The 19,633-nt window shown below is 41.6% G+C and overlaps 1 protein-coding gene across 2 annotated transcripts in view; it reads left to right on the forward strand.

Annotated features, from left to right (window-relative positions):
• Nucleotides 1–13,392, forward strand: part of LOC138738770 (leucine-rich repeat-containing protein 63) — a 61,229-nt gene extending 47,837 nt beyond the window's left edge. For both annotated transcript variants that reach the window (XM_069889660.1, XM_069889659.1), the window contains exons 9-10: nt 4,190–4,429; nt 13,124–13,392. In XM_069889660.1, coding sequence (XP_069745761.1) covers nt 4,190–4,429; nt 13,124–13,280 — 397 coding nt within the window. In that variant the 3' untranslated portion in view covers nt 13,281–13,392. The remainder of the gene's footprint in view (nt 1–4,189; nt 4,430–13,123) is intronic.
• Nucleotides 13,393–19,633: the final 6,241 nt, after the last annotated feature.

A 19,633-nucleotide genomic window follows, 5' to 3' on the forward strand; every position in this document is an offset into this window, starting at 1 on the left:
GATAGAGTCAATGAAAGGAAGCTTAATCTGTGCTTGGGGGTTGGGACTGCAAAACTATAGGTAATAAGCACAAACCAGAACATTGATAAGAAACCCTTTTTACCCAGTGAGTAGTTAGAATATGCTTCTATCTCCAGGCAATAGAAGAAGTTTGTTCAGCTTGATGCTCATCCCAATAAATCTCTCTACCCTAATCTTCACAGCCCTTCAATAGTTTATAATAGTTATAACTACCGTATGTGCTTGTGTAATCATCAATACCATGTAATAATCTACCCCCCCCCCCCCCGCCCCCAACTTTCCTCTGGCCCAAAAATCTTGTTTTATTCATTTGACCTGAGAAAAGGTTGACCCTTCCAACCACCTTTTTGGCCTAGAAAGTGCATGTTTTTCAGATATCGGGTGTAAAAAAAAATTTGGCATGAAAATGCATCAAGGCGAGGAAGGGTCACAACCTCTCAAACTCATGGTTTCAAAACTTGACTTCCATTTTGTTTCAAATGCCCCCGCCCACCCAGAAAATACAACAAATATACAGCAGCATTTAAACTACAGGTTGTTAAAATTGCTGAGAAGATAAATAACTGAAGCAGCAAGAGTAATGGGTATATCAGAGAACCTTACAAGAGTTTGGAGAAAGATATCAAACTTCAGACAATGCTAAAGAGAAAGTGCTGACAGAGATAAATTTAGCAAGTTGCCACAACTGGGGAAAAAAAAGTTGCTGAGTGGATGATTGAAAATCAGCAAGATGGAAGATGTGTTACTTATGATAGGAAGCAAGGAAGGAAGGAATTTTGGATTTTACGGGAAGTGCTGGATGATGCACGAGGTTCGCACTTCAGCAGAGAACTAAGGTTTCACAAAAGCTGCCTGGTGATCTGGATAATAAACTATTACTGTTTCACCGGTTTGTAATCGGCCATCAGAAGAAGGAGGGCTACAAGTTAACATGCTTTGGGAACATGGATGAAACGTCAATTACACTTGACATGCCAGAGAATCGAACAGTGAACAAAAAAGGAGAAAAAAGTAGTATTGGTGAAAACCAGTGGTCCTTTAGTTCTTTGTTGGATGGCTGATGGTATTAAATTAAAGCCATTGGTTGTTTTTAAAAGAAAAACTCTGCCAAAGGAGAAATTCCCAAAATGAATTGTTGTCAAGGTTGGATAGACCAAGGTGGATATATAAAATGGATAATGGAAGTTTGGAAGTTGAGAACTGGTGGCCTATTCAAGAAAGAGTTTGTTTATGTGTGATCAGTTTAGGGGACATCTAGTGAAGAATTTTGTTAATAACCTCTGATTAGAAAACACTCAGGTAACTGTCATTCCCGGCAGACTTACAAGTGTTTTGCAACCAATGGATGTTAGTATCAATAGGCTATTTAAGAACATGATGAGAATTAAGTAGACTATGTAGCTGGATGCATGAAGGAGAAAAAACATACACAAAAGCAAACCATATGTGGGCTCCATCACTATATCGATCTGTGAATGGATCATTGATTCATGGAAAGGAAATGAAAACTGACATAATTGTCAAATCATTCAAGAAATGTGGAATTTTGAATGCATTGGATGGTAAAGAAGATGATTATCAATGGATGACTGGAGGCCTTTTTATGGACTGATGCCGCAATGAGGCCAGCTGAATTAGGGAAAAAAAAGTGGACTTACCTTTTTATAGAGAAAGCCAATAAGGTTGATCCATCGTTGCTTTCATGGAGTGTGATGCCCAATGGCGTTCTCCGGAGCTGAGGGAGGCAGGGCGACTGGTACCGTAGCACTGACCATTCAACTGCATGGGGGATTATGGGTAACGAAGACAACCATTGATCCCATATTAAAACATAAAGAGGTTCTCCTTATAAAACCTGAGGCTCCTTCTTCCAGCTCTTCTGCCTGGCATTTCCAGGTGGCAGCTTGAGTTATTTGAGGTCATTTCACTTTTGTAATCGATCTGATTTTCTGCTGTTAATGGCATTAATGTGCTCTTAGGTATTTTAATAAAATGCGATCAACACTGTAACTATCGTGTGTCCGCGGTGGGACACACACGCGATAGCCCTTGGCTCCTCCATAATCAGCAGCACGCCAGGCTGCAGCACCTCGAGCCATCCCCAGCACCAATCACCATGGGTCGCGGGCTGACGGCATCATCGTGACATCATCAGTCCACCACTTTACAGCCACTTGTAGCCAAATTGCTTTTATGGAGGAGGTGGAGCGGCTGCGATCGACATCTGAGGATGGATCAGGATGGATCAGAGTTCGCATGTTGGATCTGCCCTCGGAGCTTTTATGAAAGTGAGTTAAGCGATGTGAAGGGCAGAGAGTATCCGCCTTTGCACTCGCCTATTTTCTCTCCATAAAAAGGCCTTAGGATGTTGAAGCGTAGATACAAACAGCACAGATGAAGAGGATCCGTACGATGAGATCATTCATCCTGCTGATTAGGACATTTCATTTGGTGCTGAAGATGTTAAGTAAACTTTTGTGTTTGAAAGCTTTATTGTAGTAAATGTTTACCTCACTGTTTTGCATGCATACCATGAATAAAAACTTCCTACCTGTAATTATTTTTATTTCTATTGTCATTATTTATTTTGATTACTTGTGGCTTATGATTCATTGAATGTATTAAAAACAAAAATTCAGTAAAGAATAATATAGTGCTGTAGTCCTGAATATGAAATTGTGGTTAAAGCTTTTGTGATGCATGTAGGTACGGTATGTTTGCGGCAGAGTATTATAGTAATTTCAATGCGCAGACTCTATTATTACTTTAATTTGTTATGTTTTTGTTCTTTATTCATTTAGAAATCATTTAGACTTCTGCTGCAGACATGGGACTTTTGGATACTAAAACGTTTGATCCATGTCAAAGTCGACCCCCCCCACCCACCAAATTAGTCCAAATAATTTTATGATTACACAAGTATATATACAGTATATCATTTAATTCTCCATATGTAATTGTAGTAGCCAGTGCATTGCAAACTGCAGTAACATTTTTCATTGTTGCCTCATTTTTCACCATCAGCTTTAATTTGTGTACGGGTTACAAAACATTTGTTATAGTTTCATTTATTCTGCAGAAAACATTCATGATTTGGAGTCTCCTAATATCTCTGCACTAAGAAGGACAATGCTCACATTTCCTGTCTTCACACAGATGAAATCTCATTCTAGGTTCCATTCTAGCAATTTTCTTCTGCACTTTTTCCAAGACCTTGAACTCTTTCTCAAAGAGTACTGCTTAGATATTAACACCATACCTTCGATCAAACCAAATGAGAATTCAATGAAAGTTCAGCATAATTTCAGTTTTTTTCTCCAATTTAGAAAGCCTGGATATTTTTTAACAGCCTCCTTTTATGCTGTCTTCATTAAGTTGGTGCATTTACACATAAAAGCTCCTTCATGTTTCTTTAATAGACTGGTCTTTGATGCCTCTATCAAATTTTCCTTCACCCGCCATGTAATACTTTCTCTTTCCACTCCTCAGCCTATTTTTTTTTCCTGTTTCCCATATTTCTTGAATACATTGTAAGCAGAAATTTGGATTCCTTTTATTTTGAACCAATATTATTATTGCATCATCATTCAAAACCCCTATAATCCATGAAGCTCCCCAATAATAGTTTGCCCTATCACAAACGTGATCCAAACATTCTCTGTAAATATCTCCACTGTATTTGCCTCCACTACTTCCTAGAGTATTTCATTCCAAATATTCTCCAACCTCTGTAGAAAAATTTACCCACTAGCTCTTTTTACATTTCTCCCCTCTCACATTAAACCAGTGCCATCATGATTTTAAAGACAGCTGCTCCTTGGGGAAAAAAATATTCTCATTATCTATTCTATCAATGCCCTCATAATTTTGTAAACCTCTATAAGGTTGCCCCTTAGCCTCCTGTGTTCCAGTGAGAATAAACCCACCCTATTCTTTTAACTCCCACCCTTCATTCCAGGCATCCTGATGAATCTCTTCTGTACTCTCTCTATTGCTGATTAGCTTGTTTTTAATTTCATAAACTGGTAACTTCAGGTTGTTTCTCTGAATGCTTTACACATTAATATTTGAATTAGAACTGAAATAATTATTTTTACATTATCATCAAATATGTATGACATTTGTTTTAATCATGACTCTTGTTCTTAATGAAATTCCTGTTATCCAGAGAACTTAAATTTTTAAACGTTGAAGGAAATGAGCTGAGTTCACTGCCATGTGGCCTTCTCGAGCTCCCACTGAAGCATATACGCATACATAATAATTACATGCATCATTTATTTTGGGAAGAAAGCATGCCGAACCAACCACAGCATCTGATTGATCTAGCTGCTTTCTCTTTCACCAAGAACAACTTACAGCAGCATTACATTAATATACCTGAGGCAGTGCAACGTATACTGAACAAGTAAGTATCTGGCTGTATAATGGAAAAAGATAAGAAGCTTGTTTCTTTTGCTGTCTATACTTTGTGATGCTTATTACAGCTCTGTTTTCTCCAGTTATCTCTACCCATGACTGTTACATAGAATCATAGGTTATATGGCATGGAAACAGGTCCATCAGCCCAACTCGTCCATGCTGGACAGGTTGCCTATCTGAGCTTATCCAATTTGTTTTGAACTTTGATTGACCCATATTCCTCTAAACCTTTCCTATCCATGTACCTGTCCATATATCATGTATGCACCGCTATCACTTCCTCTGTCATCTCATTCCACATACCCACTGAGAGGCATAAATAAGATAGATAGTGTCTGTACAGTGAATGGTGGGGATTGGAAACACACTGCCAGGGAGTTAGTAGAAGCAGCTACAAGAGCAATGTTTAAGAAATGTGTTAGGCAGACACCTGAACAGATGGGAAATAAAGCAGTAGGTGTAGCATGTTGTGAGCGGAAAGACAGACAACAGGCTGGGAGCTCGAGTATTACAACTGCTTTATTTTGAATTCCGCGCTGCAGCCTTTAAATCCGTCTCAGGTCCTGCCCCCAACGCCCTGGCACTTGCGTCACGATGACGCAAGTGCGCACACGCCCTTCCAGTCTGGACCAGAAGAGACAGTCTCGTGACCATCCTTGCCACGGCTGCCCTGCCGACTGCACATGACAAGTGGGGCCGGTTCGCCATTGCAAACCTGCATCACCACACAACTCCCTTGGTGGTAATGTCTGCTGGGACACCAAAACAGGAGATCCAGGTGGCGAGGAAAGCTCTGGCACACGTTTCTGTGGAGGCATCGGGAATGATATGGCCTCTGGCCAACAAGTGAACCTGTCCACCACTGTGAGTAGGTATCGTGACTCCCAGGAGACTGGCAAGGGCCCAATTTTATCGAGGAACCTGCAGGTCATGGCATCGAACTGCTGGAGTTGGTGCTTGGTGTAACTGTGCCAGATAAACCTTGCAGACAGTAGTTGCACCATTGTGCGAATTAAGGGGTGTGACAAATCGTGGATTATGTCGAAGGCTGTTCTCCTCCATTGGGCAGGGACCAGTAGTCGGAGTAGGCCAGTGGAAATGTCACAGAGGAGCATAGTACCATTATCTTCAAGTGGGAGGTCTTGGAGCTGCAACCCCATGATCGCATTTCTGAAGCTGAGTGTCTCAGGGTCGTCTTGTTGTGCACGAGCCAGATCATGGTAGTCGATGCCCTGCTAGCCTGGAGAGTGTGTTGGCAACACCATTGTGTTCTCCTGATAGATGTCGGATAGCAGTGGTGAATTCAGATACTTAGGATAAATGCCTCTGCTGTTGGACAGACCATGGGTCAGAGGACTTTGAGAAGGCGAAAGTAAACGGCTTGTGATCCATATAGACAGTGTACAGATGCCCTTTCAGGAAGTAGTGGAATGGCAGGTGGCCAGGTAGAGGGTGAGTAGCTCCCTGTCAAATACACTGTTCTTCAGTTTGGGTGACTGCAGGTGGCAATTGAAAAAGGCAAGGGGTTTCCATGAATCGTCAACAAACTGTCCCAGGACATCGCCCACTGCTGTGTTGGACATGTTGACTGTGAGGGCTGTTGGTACATCCATTTGAGGGTGGACTAGCATCGTTGTATGGGCCAGGGCCTCTTTGGTCTGCTCGAAAGTATTGTGAGCTTTGTCTATCCATGCGAGCTCCTTCGACGAGCCCGACAATAATCTTGGCTGCCACAGGGATAAATCTGTTGAAAAATTTACCATGCACATGAACTCTTGCAGGCCCTTCAATGACGTCAGCCTGGCAAACTGTCACATGGCATCCACTTTGTCGGGTAGAGGCGCTGTCTTTGGTAATTTTGTGGCCAAGAAAGTCTATTTCTGGGAGGCCAAACTGGCACTTCTCCAGGTTAATGGTGAGGCCAAACTCTGCAAGGCAAGTGAACAGCTGGCACAGGTGTGTCATGTGCTCCTCAGGCGTGTTACTGGCCACCAAGATGTCGTCGAGGTAGATGAAAAGTCTCTGCCAACTGTGTTCATGAGGCACTGGAATGTCTGCGCCGCATTTTTTAAACCAAACAACATGCGAAGGAACTCGAACGGGATGATAGCAGTTTTTTTGGACATCATCTGGGTGCACGGGGATTTGGTGGTGTCCCCTGATTAGGTCAACTCTAGAGAAAAGCTTTGCGCCATGGAGGTTCGCTGCAAAATCCTGGATATGGGGAATTGGGTAGCAATCTGACATCATTGTGTCATTGAGGTGTCTGTAGTCACCACAGGGTCTCCAGGTGCTGTTGGACTTTGGCACCAAGTGGAGGGGTGAAGCCCACAGGCTTTTAGAACAATGGAAGATGCTGAGCTCCTCCATCCATCTAAACGCTTCCTTGGCATGGTTGAGTCTGTCCAGGGCCATGCGGCAGGCCTGTGAATGCAATGGTGGGCCAGTGGTAGTGATAAAGATGTTGGATGCATGCTGAAGCATGGCGGCTGTGAACTGGGGGGGGGGGGGGCGCGGCAGAATGGAGGGAAAATCTACGAGGTGATGGCTGTACTGGCCGTGTTGAGTTTTCATGGAAGTGAGCTGGGTGGACGGCTCATTGGACATGCCGAGGGGCACAGTTTGGAAAGTCTCAGCACGAACTAGTCATCTGTCCAGGAGATCGACTAGTAGGGAGTGTACCCACAGGAAATCCGCACCCTACAGAGGTTTGTCCACTGAAGCCGCATGAAGGACCTTTGGACCTCGAAACGTACAGGAATTTACCTCTTGCCAAAGGTTCTGATGGCAGTGTTATTGGCAGCACGCAGGGACGGGCCGTTGGGTCTCGTGCTCGTCTCAAGCATCATAGTGGGTATGACACTTATCTCTACCCCCGTGTCTATAAGGAATCTGCACCCTGAGAAGCTGTCCCAGACAGAGAGAAGGCTGTTCGGTCAACCAGTTACTGCAGCCACTGACAGCGGCTGGTCGCGTCATTTCCCAGGAATGAACTTGGCTAGTGGCATCTGCATGTAGATGCACCCAAAGTTGGTGGAACAAACACCACTTGAGATCGGACCTTTCTGCTTTCTGGTGGGGCAGGGCCTGTTCATGTGGTGGACTGGATTTGGACATTGTCCTTGGCAGTGGCCATGTAACACAGTTAACTGAGTCTACGGCTTCACGCTTGGAATGGTAGAGAATGTCCGCTCGTGCCACAACCTTGCGCAGGTTGTTGAAATCTGCGTCAGCCAACAGGAGTCTGATGTCTTAGGGCATCTGGTAGAGGAATGCCTTTTTTATGAAAAATTTATTTTAAATTTTACAAGGAAAAGAAAAGAAATATAATATAAAACATACATATAAAAAAACCCTTATTCCCCATCCCTCCCTCTCCCCCAAAGCTTAACATACAGAAAGAAGGTTATCACAAAATACGAATACGAGGAATCCCTGCTCGAACATGAGACAGGGCTTGTGCCCTTCTGCCAGTATGAGCATCTCATCCACAAGGGCAGAGGGGGTCCTATTGCATAGGCCATCCAAGTGAAGGAGCCTGACGGCTCTCTCACGTCATGAGAGGCCTTACGTGCTAATGAGGAGGTTTTTCAGAGCCATGTATTTGCCTTCCAATTGCGTCACCTGGACAAGGTCATCAACTCATGAGGCGACTTCCTGGTCGAGTGAGCTGACGGCATAGAAGTATCTTGTCGAATCGGGGGTTATCTGTTTGATCTGGAACTGGGCCTCTGCTTAGCCAAACCAAGTATGGGGCCTTCTTGTCCAGAATGTTGGCAGCTTCATCACAATGGCACCAACAACTGCTGGTTCCATTGTGTTGAGTCTTCAGATTCGTAGGAGTCACCAATGTACCGTGTTGTAAGCAAGCGCAGTGAAGAGACTGAAACAACAGGCTGGGAGCTCGAGTATCACAAGTGCTTTATTTTGAATTCCGCGCTGCAGCCTTTGAGCTCATCACAGGTCCCACCCCCAATGTCCCAGCACTTGTGTCACGATGACGCAAGCATGCTTGCACCCTTCTGGTCTGGACTGGAATAGATGGCCCCGCAACACCATCCTCACCATGGCTGCCCGCTGACCTTGTGTGACAAGCAGGGCTGGTTCACCACTACAAACACGTGCATCATCACATAGGGACCTAATGCAGACAAATGGGATTAGCTGAGATTTGCGTCGTGGTTGGCACAGACATGATGGGCCAAATATCTTGCTGTTTTATGTCCTATGTTCACAAACAAAGCTATCATGTTACAAATGGTCTGATGTGAATAAAGAATTTATATGAATGAAGTACAAATGCTGAAGATATTAATGTAATTAAAAACTGGCAAGTTTCTTAGATCCCAGAGTGTATGTTCAAACTATGATTAGTATTGAAAAACTGTTTACATTGGTTTTGATCATTTATAATTCTTTCGATTCTGAAATAGTCCCAGTGGTTGCAAAATTAGCAGATTTTACAATATTGAAGACAGTAAGGATACATTGAGAGTGACAGAGTGGGACAAGAGTAGTGCTGCTCCCTCACAATTCCATTGACCGGAGTTCTGTGTGTGAAGCTTACATGTTCTTGTGACTGCATAGGTTTCCTCCTGTTTTGCCAGATTCATGTAAGACAGCAATAATTACAGTAATACCAAAGACGGGGAAGGATCCATTAACACCAGCATCGTATAGACCAATATCTCTACTTAATTCAGATTATAAGATAATAGCAAAATTATTATCAAACAGATTGGCCGATTGTGTACCAAAAATAGTAAAACAAGATCAAACTGGATTTATTAAAAGACAAACAGCAGATAATGTCTGTAAACTTAATAATCTAATCCATGCAGTTCAAGGAAATAAGAAACCAACAGTGGCTGTTGCTTTAGACGCAGAAAACACCTTTGACAGAGTAGAGTGGAACTATTTATTTAAAGTATTACAAAGGTTCAATCTACCAGAAAAATATATTAATTGGATTAAAGCATTGTATAATGGACCGTTGACGAGGGTAACAGTAAATGGATATGTATCGAGCCAATTTAAATTAAGTAGGTCAACTAGACAGGGATGTCCATTATCCCCCTCATTGTTCGCCTGAGCAAAAGAACCATTGGCAGAACTGATAAGAACAGAAAATAAAATAAAAGGGATAAAAATAAAGGAGAAGGAGTATAAAATCTGCTTATTTGCAGATGACATCATAGTATACCTAACAGAATCAGAAATATCAATAAAAGAATTACATAAGAAATTGAAGGAATATGGAGAAATATCTGGGTATAAGATCAATGCAAATAAAAGTGAAGTGATGCCAGTGAGTAACACGGATTATACAGAATTTAAAAAAGAATCACCATTTAAATGGCAAACACAAGCAATCCGATACCTAGGTATCAGGTGAGATAATAACTTAAGCCACTTGTACAGACTAGATTATCAACCACTAATAAAGAAATTGCAGGAAGACTTAGAACATTGGAAAGAATTACCACTAACATTGATAGGGAGGGTAAATTGCATTAAAATGAATGTGTTCCCAAGGATACAATACTTATTTCAATTATTACCAATTCCCTTAGCAGAGAAATTCTTTAAGGAACTAAAGAGAATAATAAGGAAATTCTTGTGGAAAGGGGGGAAACTGAGGATAACGTTAAGATAAATTAACAGAGAGGTATAACCAAGGTGGTTTACAGTTACCAAACTGTAAAAATTATTATAGAGCCGCACAATTAAGGTATTTATCAGACTTTTACCAGACAAGGGAAAAACCAGACTGGACTAAGATAGAGCTAGATAAAATAGGGGAGAAGGTACCGGAACATATACTTTATAAGTGGAATGAAAAGCTGGTGCAATTGTGATAGTACAGACCTATCACCAATGTATATAGTTACAGTATCTAGAGTGTAATGACTGTGCTTACAGCGATTGGCTGAGAGCTTAGCCACGCCTACTGTCTGGGCCTTAAAGGGTTGTGTCCCTACCAGGTCAGATCATTCCGGACTGGTCGGCCAACTGTGAAGAGCTCCTGTCTTTTGCTAATAAAAGCCTTGGTTTGGATCAACAAGTCTTTGGTTCTTTCGACGAGCTCTACAGCAACATAATAGCTCACCAGTATTGCATCATTTACTTAATATATGGAAGAAGATCCACTTAGAAAGGAAAAAAATGAATTACCAAATACCAAAATTGTTACTGACACAAAACCCACTAAACCCTTTTACAATAGATAACCTTTCCTTTAGAGAATGGGAGAGAAAAGGAATCAAAAGAATAGAAAATTGTTTTTTTAGGAAATAGTTTATTAACATTTGAACAGTTATGGAATATGGAAATATGGAATACAAATATGGAATAGTACAATGTTTGCATATCACCAACTGAAAGCTTATTTAAAGGATAAATTGGGAAACAGATTGAGATTACCAGAGGAAGCAGCTTTGAATATGTGATTACAGACACAATGATAATTAAAAGATTTATAACGAACATGTACATTAAGCTGCAAGATAAGGAAAATTATGAAATAAGCTATAAACCTAAAAAGTGGGAAAAGGATTTAAACAAAGATAAAAAATGAAACATGGGAAAAGTTATGTTCTGGAACTATGAAGAATACAATAAACACAAGATTACGCATGATACAGTATAATACACGCCTCAAAAATTAAAAGAATGGGATCCAACATTATCAGATAGATGTTTTCACTGTAAGAAGGAATTGGGAACAACAATGCATACAATTTGGGCATGTACGAAAGTGAATACGTTTTGGGAAGATCTAAATCAGATATTAAATAAAAATCACAAAAAATAACATACCAAAAAATCCAGAGATCTTTCTTTTAAGTAACATAAGAAGTAAGAAATTAGGCCTCAAATTGGATAAAGCGCAAAAAAGATTTATTATGATAGCCTTAGCAGTAGCAAAAAAATGTATAATGTCAACTTGGAAAATGGAAGAGAGCCTGAGAATACAGCAATGATACATGGAAATGAATAAACGTATTCCATTGGAAAAAAAACAATTTAAAAAATAAAATCACATTATTTGAACAAATTTGGGAACCATACATAGAACATAACAGAGAGGGCTTGCCTCAGACCTCCACCCCCTAAAATGATAAGAAGACAAAACGACTTAATCCAGTGTATAAAAGTAGATGACACATTTTTCTTGTTTATTTTTCATTGTGTGATGACATTGTTTAATGGGTTTATTGTATTGTATATGTTGAATTTTTACTGGTTTTGGAGGGGGATGGGATGGGGGGAGGGAGGGTAGGGGGGGAAAAAAGGGAGAAAATGCCACTGTGTATATTTAATGAGAAACATTTGTATATATTTTGGTTGATATGGTTCACAGTGTGAAAAATAAAAAAATTATTTAAAAAGTGAACAGTATCAATAATGGCAGAAGAAAGGAAGCTCCCCTTCCCCCATCAGACTCCTCAACAACAAACTCAATCAGGGACTAATTTAAGGACTTTTACTTGTGCAAAATCTCTCTGTATTGCATGGTCAGTTTGTTTACATTCTTTATCTGTATATAGTTCTTTAATTGTTTACATATGTATGTAGTGTACAGTTTTTTCTGCAATACCACTAAGTGGTAGTTCTGCCTCATTCGCAGGAAAATGAATTTTTAGGGTTGTATGTGATATCACCTATGTACTGACATTAAATCTGAATCTGAGAATGATTTGTTGTCTTCCTGGCTAGTTGGTCAATCACACCAGGGCCTGCCTCAATAATACATCAGGTTACCTCTGATTTAAGTTATACAATCAGAGTCTTACAACATGGGAACAGGCCTATAGGTCCAGCTTGTCCATACTGAACAAAGTGCCTTCATGCTTTAGTCCCACTTGTACAAATTAAACCCATACCCCTAAAATTCCCTCCTATCCATGTAATAATGTCTTCCTTAAAAGAAACCAAGATACCTGCCTCTACCAATTTGTACGGCAGCTCATTCAATATGCCTACTGCCCCTCTAAGTGAAGAACTGTCCCCTCACCTTTCCAAATCCTACTCCCCTCACCTTATAGTAATCCCCTCTCATCTTAGATTCTCCTACTTTAGGAAACAGACTGTTAATATTCTCCTTATCCATATTCTTCATGATTTTATAGACCTCAATTAAATCCCCTCTCAACTGCTCATGCTGTAAGGAAAAACAGGCCAAGTTTTGCCACTCTTATGTTGACTCAAATTCCCAATCTTGGCAACAACTTCGTAAACCTCTTTTGGAGCCTTTTTAAACTTTAGAATATAATTTCTATAGGTAGGTGACCTAAACTGCAAACAGTATTCTCAGTGTGGCCTCACCTATATCTTGTATAACTTCAACATGGTAGCCCATCACTTGTGTTCAATGCCCCACCCAGGTTGATGGGGAAAAAATGCACCATTATGTGCACACTATTGTGCAATATAGTCTGTTCTGCTCCAGAATGCTTTATCCAGCTCTAGTGAACAAAGGAATAGCAGGTCCATCAATTAGCTTGGTATGAAACAAAATGCTAATTCAGAGTTAGGGAAGGAGTAGAAACAAATGTCCTGTTATTCATGACAATCACTACCCAAGTGAAGTTAAAGTTCACACCTTTGTAGTAAATTACATTGAAATTTAATTTTGTTCTAATTTGGGTTTTTTTTTTTTTAAATTGTTGTGAAATAGTGCTTCAGTTTGTGACAGCTGCAAAGGGCCTCTGTTTGGTTCAGGACTTCGTTGGATCCGGCCACGTAAGACCATTTTTAATATTAAAAGTCTTCCATTCCTGTTTTGTGCCTGCTCACCATCTTGCTTTCAGTCTCTCAAGTCCAAGACTCATTGAGAACTATAAACTTCGCACAATATAAAAGGAGTACCTGTACCAAGTGTTTATTCTGTGCCTTGTTATATCTAATGTGCCAGACTTTTGGCAAAATAAACTTGATAAGCAATAATGACATTTTTGGGGGACTTTTTAAAGAACTTCATGTGCACATTTGTTCTATTAATATTTTAGGTAATATCCAAAATGGATTAACATGCTATTTCATAGTTGATCTTAGTTGAGTTGCATGATGAGCTGATGAGGTTTTTAAAGGAAGATCAGTTTTTAAGTGTGACAATAAATAATCTTGAGTATAAATAAAAAAAACCTTTGACAATTATCTCCTTTAAACCAGCTATCTTCAAAGCATTTGTGTTGCGAACTGAATCAATTTTCATTTGGCACTTAAATGTTCAATTAAGCTACAGTCTACTAAAATTTTGTGTCTAATCCTTAACACAACCTCATAGATCAAAATTTTGTTCAGCAATACAAAGCACAAGATTACTAAGGTAGAATATTGGTTGAAAGTTTTTGACTGGCGGCCCCTCACATTTTGAATTATAACCATCTATCTCCTTTCACAACATCACAAGAACAATATTTGAAAGTGTGGTGATAATCACAGAAAGAACAACCCTTGCCACTTCTTTGGCAGAATTTTCCAAATAATCTCTCCCTTCTTCTCTTTCCTCATTGCTTTATTAGCTTTTCTCCTTTAAGTATTTATAGTATTCACTTTTGAAAATAGCTATTAAATATTCTTCCCATTCCTCCACATCCCACTCGTTTTAAAGCCATGCATTTTACTTGCTGTTTAGAAATCCACATTGCATCTAGTTCTATTGCCCATCATCTTGAATGTGACCCCCAGTTTCTGATTTTTCCAGCCTCCTTGCTTAGCCTTCTATAAAATGAGAACAAAGCCAATTTTGCCATGTCTCCATGAGTGCCCGATCATCTTCTCATCGGTGGTGTAACTTCCTCCACATCCTCTCCAAGAGTGACATCCTTCCACAAGGAGACACAATTAATGCAATACTTTACCGCACCAGCGACTGTGGTTTATTCGTTCTCCCTGTGTCTGCGGGGGTTTCCTCTGGGTCAGTGGTTTTCAACCTTTTTCTTTTCACTCACATCCCACTTCAAGTAATCCCTATGCCATAAGTAAGGTGGGATGTGAGTGGGAAGGGGAGGTTGAAAATCACTGCTCTGGACCCAAATGTTACTGAAATATTTTGCTTCAGAAAAATGGTCATTGGCCCATTTCCTTTGGAGTTATGAAACAGTGCACATAACAAGTCAATTAGGTACAATTAAAAGTGGTTTTCAAACTTTTTTCCATCCACATACCAGCTAATCACAGAGCACCTATGGTGTAGGGGGTTCCTTAATGATAGAGGCCACCTTCTTGAGGTACTGCCTCTTGTTGATGTCCTTAATGGAGCGAAGACTAATGCCTGTAATGCTGTTGGGAGAGTTCACAACCTTTCTGTATAGTTCTTTGTTTACATGGGTACATTCTGTGCTTTCATTCCCACTACCAATACTGTAAATGGTAATTCTGCCTCACCTGCAGGACAAAGAATCTTGGGGTTGTATATAATGTCATGCATGTACTCTGACAAATCTGATGGGAGAAATTTGGATGTGGCCTTCCCTTTGCCAAAGATTAATTTTGCCAGCTTTGTGGCCTGCTCACATGATATAATTGCAAGGTTTTGGTGCCCTACAGTACCTGCCTTCTTAGTCCTAGAAACTCTTGGCCAGTAGATTTGGCTATAGGGAAAAATCAAAACCAAATGGATATGGAACAATTGACAGTGGCAGACATCTCATTGGGCATTTTTTTTTTAATTGAAATGTACTGCAACATAATGTGCTTAGAAATATATTTACTAGTTTATATTAACAAATTTTTAAAAATTTAATTAGTCCATGTTACCTTTGGATATGTAACTGCAGTGCACTACAAGCTCTTTCTAAAAGATGTTGCACAGACCAGGTGGCATAACAATTCAAACAGGATACATATGTCAATCAGAAAGCCCATCACCCATTTCAAATACAAACACGATCTTTTAAAAAGATCAGTTTTCTATATTTGTATTACATCAAAGGAGCATTGGGTTCCACAAATGTACCATCATCCCAAAAGTTAATTTTGGTGCATTAGCAATAAATTGAAGCTTTGCTATTTAGTAAACTTTTAAATCACAAGTGTGTCTCTTTATAGCATAGAAATCTATTAGTTACAGAAATAACTATTACCAAAAAAGGCACAAGTCCATTGGAAGCTTTGTACTTTCAAAATTTAGCCTTTTCCAAAGGATAAGTAAAACTCAGCTGAAGTTAAATGTCATCACCTGAGGCTAACTTCAAAAGCAAAAAGTGCTGAAATATTTGAAATAACCAGAAATGCTGGATCAATTTGATGAATCAGCCAACAGCTGTGGAGAGAAGCTGAAGGTAGCATTTCAAGTTATCTCTTAAATGAAGGACTTATTCCAATATACACAATGTTAAAAGCTCATTCTGGCAAGTTATATTAATGTGAGAAAGGATATTTAATCATTGAGCAATCTCTGATCAGATTAAAGGGAGATTAGTTGAATCTATAGAGTTTTTAAATACAGCTACTTCATTCTAGGATATTTGCAGCTTTTTTATATATAAATACTACACTTGCTGTGAAACTGACACAAAATTGGGGGTAGTAATAGTGCTGGAATGCTGTCTGTGTAAAAGGGCAATCTGGCTTTCCAGGACCAACTCAAGCAAGGATGTACATGTGTACTGTATTTTTTGTGTATTTGCACGTAAGCATTGCAGGTTAAGCAACCTGCATAGGAGAAGGTCACTCCGATATAAAACCTATGACCCAAGGACCTCGCTGCCACGTCCCAGCTTGCTTGGCTATGGCACACAAACCATGGGTGTAAAGGGTGGGGCCAGTACTGCACACACTGCACTCCACCTAAAAGCTCCTTTGTGCAGGCCCGAGGACAGGTCCACATCCTCCCCCTCAAAAGATGCACACAAACTCAAGCTAGCATGATGGAACATCAGAACCATGCTAGACAAGGCTGACAGCCATCGACCTGAACGTCGATCTGCCCTCATTGCACACGAAGTACTCAGACTCAACATCGACATAGCTGCTCTCAGCGAAGTCCGCCTTGCAGATGTAGGCAGCCTCCAAGAACACGGCGCAGGCTACACACTCTACTGGTCTCGCAAGCCTCAGGCTGAACGAGGCCTATCTGGTGTTGGCTTCATGGTCAAGAACTCCATTGCCTTCAAACTCGAAAACCTCCCGACAGGCCACTCTGACCGGATCATGTCCATGCGACTCCCCCTTCAAAACAAGCGATGCATCACCCTCATCAGTGTCTATGCTCCAACCCTTCAGGCGGAACCAGCAGAAAAGGACAAGTTCTACACTGATCTGCGCAACCTCATCCAACGCACCCCTACAGTCGACAAGGTTGTCATCCTTGGCGACTTCAACGCTCGCGTCGGCAAAGACTCAGAAACCTGGCCAGGAATCCTTGGCAAGCATGGTGTCGGCAAGTGCAATGACAACAGGCGCCTCCTGTTGGAACTCTGCGCAGAACAGCGGCTTGTCATTACTAACACCCTTTTCCAGTAGAGAGAGCCTGAAGACTACCTGGATGCATCCCCGATCCAAAAACTGGCACCTCCTGGACTACGTTCTGGTGCGAGGAAGAGACAAACGAGATGTGCTCCACACCAGGGTCATGCCCAGCGCAGAATGCCACACTGACCACCGGCTTATTCGCTGCAAGCTCAACCTTCACTTCAAGCCAAAGTTCAAGAACAGTGGAGTCCCCAGAAAGAGGCTCAATGTTGGAAACTTGCAGTCAGATGTAGTGAGAGGAAACTTCCAGGCAAACCTCCAAGCAAAGCTCGAGGATGCAAACTGCCTCACGGACACGTCTCCTGAAACCCTTTGGGATCAGCTGAAAACAGCCATACTGCAATCCACTGAAGAGGTATTGGGCTTCTCCTCCAGGAAAAACAAGGACTGGTTTGACGAAAACAACCAGGAAATCCAGGAGCTGCTGGCAAAGAAGCGATCTGCCCACCAGGCTCACCTTGCAAAGCCTTCTTGGCCAGAGAAAAAAAAAACGAGCCTTCCATCTCGCATGCAGCCATCTTCAGCACAAACTCCAGGAGATCCAAAATGAGTGGTGGACTAGCCTTGCCAAATGAACCCAGCTTAGCGCCGACATTGGCGACTTCAGGGGTTTTTATGAGACACTAAAGGCTGTGTACGGCCCCTCACCCCAAGTCCAAAGCCCTCTGCGCAGCTCAGACGGCGAAGTCCTCCTCAGCGACAAGATATCCATCCTCAATTGATGGTCAGAACACTTCCAATCCCTTTTCAGTGCCAACCACTCAGTCCAAGAATCCACCCAGCTCCCTCAACAACCTTCGAGTCTAGAGCTGGATGAGGTCCTTACCCGGGAAGAGACATATAAGGCAATTGAACAACTGAAAAGTGGCAAAGCAGCAGGTATGGATGGAATCCCCCCAGAGGCGGCAAAGCTCTGCATACCAAACTGCATGAGTTTTTCATGCTCTGCTGGGACCAAGGAAAGCTGCCTCACGACCTTCGTGATGCCATCATCATCACCCTGTACAAAAACAAAGGCGAGAAATCAGACTGCTCAAACTACAGGGGAATCACGCTGCTCTCCATTGCAGGCAAAATCTTCGCTAGGATTCTTCTTAATAGACTAATACCTAGTGTCGCCGAAAATGTCCTCCCAGAATCACAGTGTGGCTTTCGCGCAAACAGAGTAACTACTGACATGGTCTTTGCCCTCAGGCAGCTCCAAGAAAAGTGCAGAGAACAAAACAAAGAACTCTACGTCACCTTTGTTGACCTCACCAAAGCCTTTGACACTGTGAGCAGGAAAGGGCTTTGGCAAATACTAGAGCGCTTCGCTCTAGGATGGAGCGGAGACAACACTGGTGGAAGCGTTCTAGGAGCCGTAGGTGATGCCGGTAGAGGATCCATGATTCGGAGCCGAACAGGAGTGTGGGTATGACAATGGCTCTTATCTTTGGGGTTTTTTAGTTGGTTGTTTTTCCAGACTCTTTTGTATAGTCTTCCAAAAGCGCTATTTGCCTTGGCGAGTCTGTTGTCTATCTCGTTGTCGATCCTTGCATCTGATGAAATGGTGCAGCCGAGATAGGTAAACTGGTTGACCGTTTTGAGTTTTGTGTGCCCGATGGAGATGTGGGGGGGCTGGTAGTCATGGTGGGAGCTGGCTGATGGAGGACCTCAGTTTTCTTCAGGCTGACTTCCAGGCCAAACATTTTGGCAGTTTCCGCAAAACAGGACGTCAAGCGCTGAAGAACTGGCTCTGAATGGGCAACTAAAGCGGCATCGTCTGCAAAGAGTAGTCCACGGACAAGTTGCTCTTGTGTCTTGGTGTGAGCTTGCAGGCACCTCTGATTTCAAAGCCTGCAATTATACAGCAAAAATAAAAGGTAGACTTGATCTGGCTGCCAGTGAATAGTTCATGAGGGAATACCTGACCAGCAAGCACTTGGGGTTTAGCCCATCTCAGATGTCTATGCAGGCTCCCATAAATGCAGAGGTCTGAAATGAGCTGTAGATGAAATGGCTGAAACTGGAGATTAAATGAGCTGGTGGTGAAATAGTGATGTATCACATTTCATTAGATGGGTCAAGCACTAATGTGTTGCTGGGAGGAGAGTGAGACTATTTAATACTTAAGTACATCATTCATGATTTTGACAGGACAGATGTGGGACAGCCATTGATCTTTCAAAACAGGGCTTGATCATTCATGAATAAAATTTAAAAAGTATGCATCAAAGGGTACTGAATCTGGAACTCTACACAAGGAGGGTGTGAATGTTTAGTTACTGAATGTATTCAGGAGTCACTGACAGATCTTAAGGGAGAGGAGATTAGTGGCATTGTGATAAAAGACCAGCCCCCACACCCACTGCCCTGCTCTCAGGTGTCTAGTCACCTTGTGCTGTGAGCAAGCTGGTCTATAGGTTTGTCCTCAGTTTGAACAGTCTGAAACCTACCAACCCACTCCCACCCACCCCAACCCCAATGATAGCTAGTGGTGGTTAGTAAGGGATTGCTTAAGGTGGTACGTGAGTGGAAAGAAAACATTTGAAACCCAGTTTTAATCATACCAAATTGACTCATTATGTGCACAGTTTCATAACTCCAAAGGAACTGGGCCAGTGACATTTTTTCTTAAGCAAAATATTTCAGTAACAATTGGGTCTAGAACAGTGGTTCTCAACTTTTCCCCCACTCAGACCACCTCAAATAATCCTTTATTAATCAGAGC

This window comes from Narcine bancroftii, chromosome 7 (assembly GCF_036971445.1).
Source record: "Narcine bancroftii isolate sNarBan1 chromosome 7, sNarBan1.hap1, whole genome shotgun sequence".
Taxonomy (NCBI): Eukaryota; Metazoa; Chordata; class Chondrichthyes; order Torpediniformes; family Narcinidae; genus Narcine; species Narcine bancroftii.